This window comes from Chiloscyllium plagiosum, chromosome 13 (genome assembly GCF_004010195.1).
Source record: "Chiloscyllium plagiosum isolate BGI_BamShark_2017 chromosome 13, ASM401019v2, whole genome shotgun sequence".
Lineage (NCBI taxonomy): Eukaryota > Metazoa > Chordata > Chondrichthyes > Orectolobiformes > Hemiscylliidae > Chiloscyllium > Chiloscyllium plagiosum.
This window is the reverse complement of record NC_057722.1, coordinates 11,716,841-11,728,961: the sequence shown is the minus strand read 5'-3', so window position 1 is coordinate 11,728,961 and position 12,121 is coordinate 11,716,841. Positions and strand designations below refer to the sequence as shown.

At 44.2% G+C, this 12,121-nt stretch overlaps 1 protein-coding gene across 5 annotated transcripts in view; it reads left to right on the top strand.

Moving 5' to 3' along the window:
• The first annotated feature begins 1,421 nt into the window (after positions 1-1,421).
• LOC122555764 (autophagy-related protein 16-1-like) overlaps positions 1,422-12,121 on the top strand; it is a 46,169-nt gene continuing 35,469 nt past the window's right edge. The window contains exon 1 of one of the 5 annotated variants that reach the window (XM_043701876.1): positions 1,422-1,615. In XM_043701876.1, the coding sequence (XP_043557811.1) occupies positions 1,516-1,615 (100 nt within the window). In that variant the 5' untranslated portion in view covers positions 1,422-1,515. Of the gene's footprint in view, positions 1,616-2,353; positions 2,874-4,387; positions 4,407-12,121 lie in introns of those variants that run through there. The other 4 variants (XM_043701879.1, XM_043701877.1, XM_043701878.1 and 1 more) reach the window with 4 other exon arrangements.

Here is a 12,121-nt window from a genome sequence, read left to right as displayed (position 1 = left end):
GGATAAATGTCTGATCAGCAACAGGATTAGAGGTTAGAATGGTAAGTCTGGATAGATATAATCCGATGTATTGAAGATATTGGCTCAGCTATAATGTCAGGCCAAGGGCAGGAATTGGAAGATCTAGTAAGGTAAATTCAGGAATTACTTTAGTTGACCTTTTGGATTGGAAAACAGTTACATAGAAATATCCCTCAACCAATTGAATGAATTATTGCATAGAGTGTCCTTCAGTTAGGGCAAGTATTGGCTTTTCTTTACTCAGGAGCACAGTATTGTTTGTGAATTTATCATTAAATCATAGATAAGGAGCAAATGAAGAGAATATTCCATAGTGAAAATGCATATTAAGTTTATTTTATTAGTAATTGTCTTTATTGTTAATGGCTCCTGGTTACCTAAGTATAGTAACCTGACACATCTCCAGTGTAGTGTGAAAGTAAGCCACTTCATGCATTTGATAATTAAGAAAAAGCATTGTTTTTTTGGCTCAGTTGGAAAGTAATGGATTCAAGCCCAACCTCAGTGACTTGACCTCATCCCCGGAAGAGTGTTACACTGTCCAAGTGAATGTAAATGAATTGAAGAACTTCTATCCACCTAATATTTATCATGTTGCAACTGAGTTCCAGATGAGGCAGCACAGTACTTACTGACAGATCAGGTAAAGAATTTAAGAGCAAATGTTTTGCATAGAGTTGTGGGCAATGTTAAACACTGCCATGGTAGATAGCATTAAAACTAAATACATGTATTTATAGAATGCTTTTCAGGACCACTGAATATCTCAAAAACACTTTCTCTCTATTCTTTTCTGAAGTGTAATCACTGTGCTGAAGTTGGAAAACCGTGAATCAATATGCACTCAAAATCTGAGAAATTATATCTTTGCGATCTTGATTGAAGTCTATGTATGGCACACTCAAAAGGAATAATTGCCTTTGAAACGTACTTGTACATAGGAGCTTTTGCATCAATTCAAGGAGGCTAATGGCACTTTGGTCGAAGGTGTCAGCTATGTTGTGGTTCTGTTCGCCGAGCTGGAAGTTTTTGTTGCAAACGTTTCGTCCCCTGGCTAGGCGACATCATCAGTGCTTGGGAGCCTCCGGCGAAGCGCTTCTTTGATGTTTCCTCCGGTGTTTATAGTGGTCTGTCCCTGCCGCTTCCGGTTGTCAGTTTCAGCTGTCCGCTGTAGTGGTTGGTATATTGGGTCCAGGTCGCAACCTGGTGTTGTATGATTTTTAATTTTATCCACCCCGATCCAGCCAACACGAGCACCTCCACATCTGTGAACTGAGGCAGGGTAAACACTGGGCTGAAGCTGGCGGTGCCTTGATCAAATATGGCAACTGGCGACTTTATCAAACATGGCGGCGCAGCGATGGGGGCATGGCCCAGCCTTCATGTCTGCGCATGTGCAGCTTCAGTAGGCCGCGTGAGTGAGAGGCACCATCGCTGGTCCCGGAGCGGGAGGGGAGAGCGCGGCTTCGGCCAGAGAGAGAGAGAGAGAGAGAGATGGCAGCGGCAGCGCAGGGCTGGAGGAGAAACATTAGCGAGCAGCTGCGGCTCCGGGACCGGCTGCAGCGTCAGGCCTTCGAGGAGCTGATCCAGGCGTGTGAGTGTGAATGCGGGCCCGGCCTGAGGGGAGGGGAGCGAGGCCCGCACCTGGACCAGGGCCTGAGCACCGACGCCACGGCTGCCTTGGCGGTTCTGAGCATCCCTGGGGTGGGCGGGGTGTCGGTGCTGCAGCTACCTCGAGCCCCGGGCTCCTGCGGGGCCCACAGTATCAGCCACTGGACAAGCAGATGGATGGTGTCCTTGACCCCTGTAGGGCATCCTCCCTCCCTCCCTCTGCAGCACTGTAACCTCCCACCAGATCAATAACTCACCATCCCGTCCTTTCTTTACTTCTCTATCTTTCCTGAAAGCCTGGTGTCCAGGAATATTTAGGACCCAGTCCTGTCTTCTTCTTTCTGAGCCAGGGTCTCTGTAATCATAGTTCTGCCATGCAGGCAGGCCTCAAGCTGGTGTCTGTAATAATCATATCTCACAATCCCTACAGTGTAGAAGCAGGGCATTGGGATCATCGAGTCCACACCGACCCTCCTCCTCCGTCCCTGTAAGGGACATGGCTAACCCAGCTAACCTGCACATCTCTGAACAATTTAGCATGGTCAATCCACCTAACATGTGGGAGGAAACCCACGAGGATAATGTGCAAACTCCACACAGACGGTTGCCCAAGGGTGGAATCAAACCCAGGTCTCTGGCGCTGTGAGGCAGCAGTGCTAATCCCTGAGCCACTAAAGACTCTTTCATCAGTGCCTGAATCCTTCATCTAGTTTCCAGTGCTATGATTCTGAGTGGTTGGGGAAAGTACAGAGAAGCTAATTTGCACTTTGTCACTACTCTTTTTTTTATCCTTCTGTAAGTTAATGAAATACTTCAATCATTCACCTGTAGACCAGATAATATAAAGTGCAGAGTGGAGAGAGTTTCTAAAGTGTGAATTTTGTGGATCAGTATGTTTCTACCTTGTAACAAAGAAGGCGTTACTGGTTCTGGACAATCAGAAAGTACATCGAGTCAGTGGAGGAAAGTTTGGGGACAGTGATCATATCATAAAATTTAGGCTAGCTATGGAAAGGACAAGACACAATCAAGATTCAAATATATTTGATTGGAGGAGGGCCAGTCTTGGTGTGCTGAGAACAGGTCACAGCCTGAAACTGAAATTGATGGCTGATTTAAATATGCCTTTCAAAAGTGAACCTGATAGCACTTAAGAGAGAATGTGCTGGAGACCATGCTTACAACTTGGGATAAGGAAGCAGCAAAAAGATGTGGAATTAGAACTTCTGTTTGTGTTGGGAGTAAGTACTGATATGGCCTAAATCTTATTTGCCAAATACCCTCCCTCCCCCACTTCACACTTTCACTGCTGAGCCCACCAACTTCCATAATTTTACATGTGCGCACATGCGCTGCTTGAACCTAAACAGGTTGTCGCAGTTGCCCATACACTCTAGCTCTGCGTCCCTTGGCTTATACAATCTGTCCAATGCCTGAATAATGCTCATGTTGTCAATCTTGCATCTCTTTTTACGTCCTTTTGCTTTTCTGTTGTCTGTGAGGATCTTCACCTATATTATAATACTCTGGCCATCTCATCCTAACAATGAGGAGATTAACATTGTCTGGCACTGCACCTTATCATATGGAATCCTTAAGTGCAGAAGCAGGCCATTTGGCCCATCAAGTCCACACCGATCCTCCAAAGAGCATCCCCATCTCGATCCACCCTCCTGTCCTATCCCCGTAACCCTGCATTTCCCATTGGCTAATCCATCTAGCCTGCACATTCCTGGATATTACAGGCCAATCCACCTAGCCTGCATATCTTTGGACTGTGGGAAGAAACCAGAGCACCCAGAGAAAACCCATGCAGATATGGGGAGAATGTGCAAACTCCACACAGACAATTACCCAAGGCTGGATTCGGAACACGCTGTGAGCACTAACCAGAATGCTTTACCAATGGAAATCTCCAATATCCCCCCAAAGTTGTCTTCAACTGGCGACTGAAGTTTGCTAACATATGTGATAAGGCAATCTTTTCTTATTTAAATTCCAAAATTGTATTCTATCAGACCCATAATATGATTTGGAGCAATGACTTAGGTTTGTACTGTTAGTAAAAACTGAAACTGTTAGTGGCTTTCTGAGACAGCAGCCATATGTCATTGCTTTTGCACTGTAACCGTAGCAGCCTTGAGTTTAATTCCTGCTAGAACCAATAAACCTCTCTCTGCTTTGTTCATTAGAGTTGAATGGTATTCCTTCCATTAACCAGTACTTTTGATATATTGACCCTATCCATACGCAGACTGTGCAAAACAAATTTTGCTGTGTCATATTCTTCGTCTTCAAAATCTTTATAAAGCTAACTTTATATTATATATGTCTAGGTGAAAGTGAGGATAGCAGATGCTGGCGATCAGAGTCAAAAGGTGCAGTGCAGGTAAAGCACAGCTGGTCAGGTAACATCTGAGGAGCGGGAGAGTCTATGCTTCGAGCACAAACATTTCTGATGAAGAGCTTATGCTCAGAATGTTGACTCTCCTGCTCCTCAGATGCTGCCTGACCGGCTCTGCATGTTCATATATCTCCCTACCCCAGACAGGGACTTGGTCTTACCCTCTAACTCAGCACCGCCTTCCTAACCTGCAATCTTCTTCCTGACCTCTCCGCCCCCACCCCAGTCTGACCTATCACCCGCACCTTGACCTCTTTCCACCTATCGCATTTCCAACGCCCCTCCCCCAAGTCCCTCCTCCTTCCAGCAACACATTTTCAGCTCTGATCTCCAGCATCTGCAGACCTCACTTTCTCCTTACCCTCTAAAGGTGATGTACCTTATGATATTCTACTACACAAAATGCTGATGTGTAAGTGTGAATTTTTGAACATTTCAGACCTTGTGAGATTTTGATCTATGTTTGAATGTAGCAGGTATTGCTCACGAGATGGGTATGGTTGAAGATGGATGTTTCCCCTGGTTTTGGGATCTACAACCATGGGGCATAGTTTCAGAATAAATAGCAAGCTATTTAAGACTGAGATGAGGAAGGTTTTATTCATATAGTGTAATGAATTCTATGGAATTTTCTGCAGTGATGAGAGATATAACGATGGTTTTACAGAGTTTTGAAGGTGGATAATATTACACAGCAAAATTTGTGTTGCACAATCTGGAAACAGATAGGGTCAATAAAATCAAAAGTCATTTTAAGACTCAGATCTGAATATGGTCATGACATGGGGAGCAGGGTGGCTCATTGGTTAGCACTGCTGCCTCACAGTGCCAGGGACCCAGGTTCAATTCCAGCTTCGGGCGACCGTCTGTATGGAGTTTGCATATTCTCCCCATGTCTGTGTGGGTTTCCTCCCACAGTCCAACGATGTGCGGGTCAGGTGAATTGGCCATGCTAAATTGCCCATAGTGTTCGGTACATTAGTCAGAGGGAAATGGGTCTGGGTGGGTTAGTCTTCGGAGGGTCGGTGTGGACTTGTTGGGCCAAAGGGCCTGTTTCCACAATGTAGGGAATCTAATCTAAAACGAAATCAAGGGATATGGCATTGAGGTAAACGATCAGCCATGACTTAGAATGACAGGGTCAAGGGGCTAAATGGGGCCTCTGACTTTTGTTTGGACCTCCAGTGATTCTAGATGACTGTTTGCTCCTTCGTAAATCGTCTATCCTTAAAAACACTGCAGTGTGTTCACTATAATATGCAAATGTTTAATTGAATGTTAGGTAGGTCTGTTGAATTGAGAAGACAAGATGGAGGACGGGAAAAATTTCTGGCTGTAACAGGCTACTCCTTTTTTTTGATGTATTTTAGGTGTTGGAGGTGATTTCCTCAAACTCCAGGAGCAGTTTTATATGCTGTTGCATTGTTTTGGAACTTCTAGAGAAAGAAAATGTGAAAACAATTGCGCTTTTAAAAGGGAGAGGAACAGACAAAGGTAGAGCATGGTGAGGTCAGTGCAGGAGGGAGAAAGAGAGAGAGTGTGAGAGACAGTGAGAAAGAAACCCACACTGCTAACTGACACAGCAGTGAACCTGCGCAGTTACTGCCTTTGTTGTTTAATTCATGTATCGCTGGACATCGGAGTGCATCTGGGAAAATTAAAAAAAACAGTGAAATTCTCAAGTAATCTTGGAAGAACCAGTTTGGGAGAGGTCACAGCACAGACTGATAAGTGAATAGTTTTAAGCATGGCCTTGAGGCCTTGCTGTAAATCTGCAGTAGTGAAAGGAGTGGGTTCTTTCTTAATTATGTTTATTGAGATATGTCTCTTGACTAAACTTAAAAATATAAGCCATAAGTATTAAGTTAGCCTGGAGCAGTGTTTCGTAGAGGAATAAGACGGGGCTGTATTCTGGGTCTGTAGACCGAAAGAAGCAAAAATGGTCCTCAGAGTGATATGCTCTTCTTGTCGATGTGGGAGTTTAGGGAGAGTTTGCATGTTACTGAGGATTATATCTGAAATAAATGCCGTTGGTTGCGAATCCTATCAGATTGAATGGAGCGACAGTTAGAGGGAATGAGGAATTTACAAGCCTAAGGGGGTGTGATGGATGGCAGCTAGAGGAAGGGAGAAAAGTTGCAGATACAGTCACATAGGTTAATTCGACGAAAGGTAAGAGAGGTGGGCAGGTAGTGCAGGAATCTTCTGTGGCTATCCTCATTTCAAACAAGTATGCTGTTTTGGAAAACGTAGGGGGTGATGGATTCTCAGAGGAATGGAGCACGAACAGGTATGTTTCTGGTATTGAGACTGGCTCGAATGCAATGAGGGGTTTGTTGGGTTCTAATGGATCAATTGTGTTTGGGGACTCTCTAGTCCGAGGCACAGACAGACGTTTCTGTGGCCAGCAGCGAAAAATCAAAATGGCGTGTTGCTTCCCAGGTGCCAGGATCAAGGATGTCTCAGAGAGGGTGCAGAATGTTCACAAGAGGGAGAGGGCCCAGCAAGAGGTCATTGTACACATCGGAACCAACAACATAGGAAAGGAAAAGGATGAGATTCTGAAGGGAGAATATAGTGAGTTAAGCAGGAATTTAAAAAGGAAGTCCTCGAGAGTAGTAATATCTGGATTACTCCCGGTGCTACGAGCTAGTGAGGGCAGGAATAGGAGGATAGAGCAGATGATGCATGGCTGAGGAGCTGGTGTATGAGAGAAGGATTCACATTTTTAGATCATTGGAATCTTTTCTGGGGTAGAAGTAACCTGTACAAGAAGGACGGATAACACCTGAATTGGAAGGGGACTAATATACGGGCAGGAGATTTGCTAGAGCTGCTCGGGAGGATTTAAACTCGTAAGGTGGAGGGGTGGGACCCAGGGAGATAGTGAGGAAAGAGATCAATCTGAGACTGGTACAATTGAGAAAAGAAGCGAGTCGAACAGTCAGGGCAGGCAGGGACAAAGCAGAGAACAAGGTAGGTCTGATAAATTAAATTGCATTTGTTTCAATGCACGAGGCCTAACAGGAAAGGCAGATGAACTCGGCATGGTTAGGAACATGGGACTGGGTATCATAGCAATTACAGAAATATGGCTCAGGGATGGACAGGACTGGCAGCTTAATGTTTCAGGATACAAATGTTACAGGAAGGACAGAAAGGGAGGCAAGAGAGGAGGGGAGTGGCGTTTTTGATAAGGGGTAGCATTACAGCTATACTGAGGGAGGATATTCCCGGAAATACATCCAGAGAAGTTATTTGGGTTGAACTGAGGAATAAGAAAGGGGTGATCACCTTATTGGGACTGTATTATCGACCCCCTAATAGTCAGAGGGAAATTGAGAAATAAATTTGTAAGGAGATCTCAGTTATCTGTAAGAATAATAGGGTGGTTATGGTAGGGGATTTTAACTTTCCAAACATAGACTGGGACTGGCATAATGTTAAGGGTTTAGATGGAGAAGAATTTAAGTGTGTACAAGAAAATTTTCTAATTCGGTATGTGGACGTACCTATAGGGAGAGGTTGAATAGGCTGGGGCTGTTTTCCCGGAGTGTCAGAGGCTAAGGGGTGACCTTTCGAAGTTTATAAAATCATAAGGGGCGTGGATAAGGTAAATAGACAAGGCATTTTCCCTGGGCTGGGGGAGTCCAGAACTAGAGGGCGTAGGTTTAGGGTGAGAGGGGAAAGATATAAAAGAGAACTAAGGGGCAACATTTTCCTGCAGAGGGTGGTACATATGTTGAATAGGCTGCCAGAGGAAGTTGTGAGGAGAGTACAATTGCAACATTTAAAAGGCATCTGGGTGGGTATATGAATAGGAAGGGTTTGGAGGGATATGGGCCGGGTGCTGGCAGGTGGGACCAGATTGGATTGGGATATCTGGTCGGCATGGATGAGTTGGACTGAAGGTTCTGTTTCCGTGTGTATATCTCTATGACTCTCCGTCGATTCCCATGAGAAATGCACACAAGTGCCATCCAGTAAAAAGACACCTTTCAACCACCCTACTTATTTTGAAATAAAAATGGTAATGCTGGAGCAACTCAGCAAGTCTTGTAGCATCTATGGAGTGCGAAACAGGAGTTAATGTTTCAAGTCCAATGACTTTTATTCTGACCTGAAAGGGAGGAAAATTATGGTTTTTGTATGCCGTTAGCAAAAGGGGAGGAGGAGAAGCAGTTGGAATACATTTGTGAGGGTGTCCATAGCAACAGACAAAGGGAATGCTAATGTTTGTAAAGGAGAGATTGAGATGTAACATGTAAAATTGAAATGTTAAAGGGCATGTGAATAGAAGGTTAAAGTAGAAGAAAAAAGGTCCACACTGGTGAGAACAAAGCAATAAGGCACTGGCAAGATGGAGGTGGGGTGGAGGGGGAGGCTGAGAACACAGGAGCATTCTTGCTCTCAAATAGTTGACTCTGGATCAGTGGTGCTGGAAGAGCACAGCAATTCAGGCAGCATCTGACGAGCTCAGTTGACGTTGAGTGCAATAAAATGTCTGTGTGGTAAATGCGATGCTTATTCTCCAGCCTGTGTTGAGTTTTATTTGAACACTGCAGCAGGCCTGGAATGGAAATGTTAGCATGGAACATGTTGGTTGCTGAAATGACAAGCAGCTGATAAGTCAGTGTCTTTCTTATTATCACTGGTGGTGTTCTACAAAGTGGACACCCAGTCTGAGATTGATCTTGCCATTGTAAAGGAGACTGCATTGTGAGCAGGGAATATAGTAAAATAGCTTGAAGGAGTCTGACCTCGTTAGTGGGTTGAAGGGCTTTTGCCCGAAACGTCGACTCTCCTGCTCCTCGGATGCTGCCTGACCTGCTGTGCTTTTCCAGCGCCACACTCTTGACTCTGATCTCCAGAATCTGCAGTCCTCCCTTTTGCCTTGTTTGTGGGTAAATTCTTGGAGGTGATTATAAAAGATAGGATTTCAGAGAGGCAAAAATTGATTTGGGGTAGTCAGCATGGTTTTGAATGAGGAAAACCGCGTTTAATAAACTTGATATTCTTTTGAGGAAGTTGCCAAAAAGATTGATGGCAACACAAATAGATGTTGTTTACGTGAGACTTTAGTAAAGCCTTTCACAAGGTTCCACATGATAAACTAATTAGTAATGTTTGGTCACATGGGATTCAAGGCGAGCTTGCCAATTGGATGTATGCTTGCATAATGGCAGGAGACACTGTTAGTGGTTTGCGTTTCAGACTTGAGACCTGTCACCAGTGGTGTTCTATAGGGTTGGTTCTGGGTCCTCTTTTGTTTGTCATTTATATAAATGATTTGGATGACAACATAGAAGGTATGGTTAGTAAGTTGTGGTTGACACCAAAATTGGTGGCATAGTAGACAGTAAAGAAGGTTTTCTAAGTTTACAATGGAATCTTAATCAAATGGGTCAATGGGCTGAAAAATGACAGATGAAATTTAATCTGGACATATGTGAGGTGTTGCATGTTGGTACAACAAGCAAGGGTAGGGCTTATACAATTAATGGTAGTGCCTTGGTTAGTATTGTAGAACAGAAGGACCTGGGGTGCAGGTACATAATTCTTTGAAGTTTGCGTCACAGAAAGACAGGGTGGCTAAAAAGGCTTAGGCATGCTTGCCTTCATTGCGGAGTTATTTGAGTATAGGAGTTGGAAAATCATGTTGAGGTTCTACAGGACATTGGTGAGGCTTCTTCTGAGACATTTTTCACTGGAGAGTCAAAGGTTGTGAGGCGACCTTATAGAAGTTTATAAAATAATGAGGGGTATTGATTGAGTTAATGGTAGGATACCTTTTCCCAAGGTTGGGGGAATTCAAGACGAGGGGGCACATTTTTAAGGTGAGAGGGCACATTTTTAAGGTGAGAGGAAAGAGATTTTAAAAAGACACAAGGGGCTAATTTTTTTTACACAGAGGGTGGTTCGAGTGTGGAATGAACTTCCTGATGAAGTGGTGGATGGGCACAAATGCAACATTTAAGACATTTGGATAAGTACGTGGATGGGCAAGGTTTGGAGGGATATGGGTCAGGAGCAGGCAGGTGGGGCTAGTTTAGTTTCAAGTTATGGTCGGTGTGGACTAGTTGGATTGATGGTTCTGTTTCCGTACTCTATGACTCATAGTACAAGTAAGCAGCTGCCTCATCTGGAAGATATGTTTGGAGCCTTGGGACAGTGAGGAGGGAAGAGGTAAAAGGGAAAAATGTTGCACCTTCTGTGATTATATGTGAAGGTGCAGTGGGGAAGTGAGGAAGTGTTCGGAGTGGATCACGATGTTGCGAAGGGAACAGTCCTTGTGGAATACTGACATTGGAGGGGAGGGAAGGATGGGATTATGATGACGGGTGGTCCATTGAATGTGGCGATTAGCATTGTGGAAATTGAAGGAACATACTCATGCAATCTGTCTCTCTCACTATCTCTTGCACGTACTGTCATACAGTCCTCAGCCACTCTCCTCCATGGCTATTTCCCGTGCTCCTGTCCTCACCCCTTCTCCTCCATCCAGAAAAATGATAAGGTCATCTTTTGCGCACTTTCCAGACCATTAGTCTGTGCATTTTGATTGCCCTCTTCCCATGTCTTGTTGCTTTGCCGACAGCAAAGCTGTCCTGTTTTCCCCCACTCAGACCTCATTTATATACCCACCTTTTTTAACCACCATTAGCCCTCCCTTTGTCTTTTCCTCTGGGCACCCTCACCATCTTTTCTCCTTGTTCCTCCTTCCCCTTTGCCAAAAACATAAAATGTCATCTTCAAGTTCCTCTTGGTTCTAAAGAAGAATCTTTGAACTCAAAAAGATAACCCTGTTTCTCTCTCAGATGCTGCAGAGTTTTTCTAGCTTTTTACTGCCTCCACAGTATTTTGCTTTTATTTGTGTCGCTGGACATCGGAGTGCATCTGGGAAAATTAACAAACAGTGAATTTCACAACTAATCTTGGAGGAACTGGTTTGGGCGAAGTTCACAGCACAGAATCAGATAAGTTAATTGTTGTTTTAAGTCTGTCCAAGAGAAAGGCTGTATTAGTGAGTACAGTAGGTTCTTTCTTGATTATATATTTTTGGAGATAAGTCTCTTGATTAAAGTTAAAATATAAGTCATAGCTATGAATTAAACCTGGTGCAGTGTTTGTAGAGGAATAAGACGGTGTTATTTTCTGGGTCTGTAGATTGTGAAGGAGCAAAAATGGCCTTTGCAGTGATATGTACTTCTTATCAGATGTGGGAGTTTAAAGAGAGTTTAAGGGTTACTGCGGATTATATCTGCCATAAATGTTGTTGGATGTGAACCTTATCAGATAGAGTGGATTGGTTGGAGAAACAGATAGAAGCGATGAGAAATTTGCAACAGCAACAGTATGTGATGGATGGCAGTTATAGGAAGGGGGGAAAGTCTCAGATACAATCACAAAGATGGGTTAATCCCAGGAAGGGTAAGAGAGGTAGGCACCTAGGGCAGGAGTCTATTGTGGATATACCCATTTCAAACAGGTATGCTGTTTTCGAAAATGTCGGGGGTGATGGATTCTTAGGGGAACGTAGCACAAACAGCCAAGTTTCTGGTATTGAGACTGGCTCTAATGCAATGAGGGGTACGTCGGCTTCCAAGAGATCAATTGTATCAGGGGATTCTGTAGTCCGAGGTACAGACAGACGTTTCTGTGGCCAGCAGAGAAAAAGCAGAATGGTGTGTTGTTTCCCTGGTGCCAGGATCAAGGATGTCTCAGAGAGGGTGCAGAATGTTCTCTGGGGGAAGAGTGGCCAACAAGAGGTCATTGTCCACATTGGAACCAGCGATATAGGAAGGGAAAAGATTGAGATTCTGAAGGGGGATGACAGAGAGTTAGGCAGAAATTTAAAAATGAGGTCCTCGAGGGTAGTAATATCTGGATTACTCCCAGTGCTACGAGCTAGTGAGGGCAGGAATAGGAGGATAGAACAGATGAATGTATGGCTGAGGAGCTGGTGTATGGGAGAAGGATTCACATTTTTAGATCATTGGAATCTCTTTTGGGGTAGAAGAGACCTGTACAAGAAGGACAGATTGCAGGCAGGGGACTAATATACTGGCAGGGAAATTTGCTAGA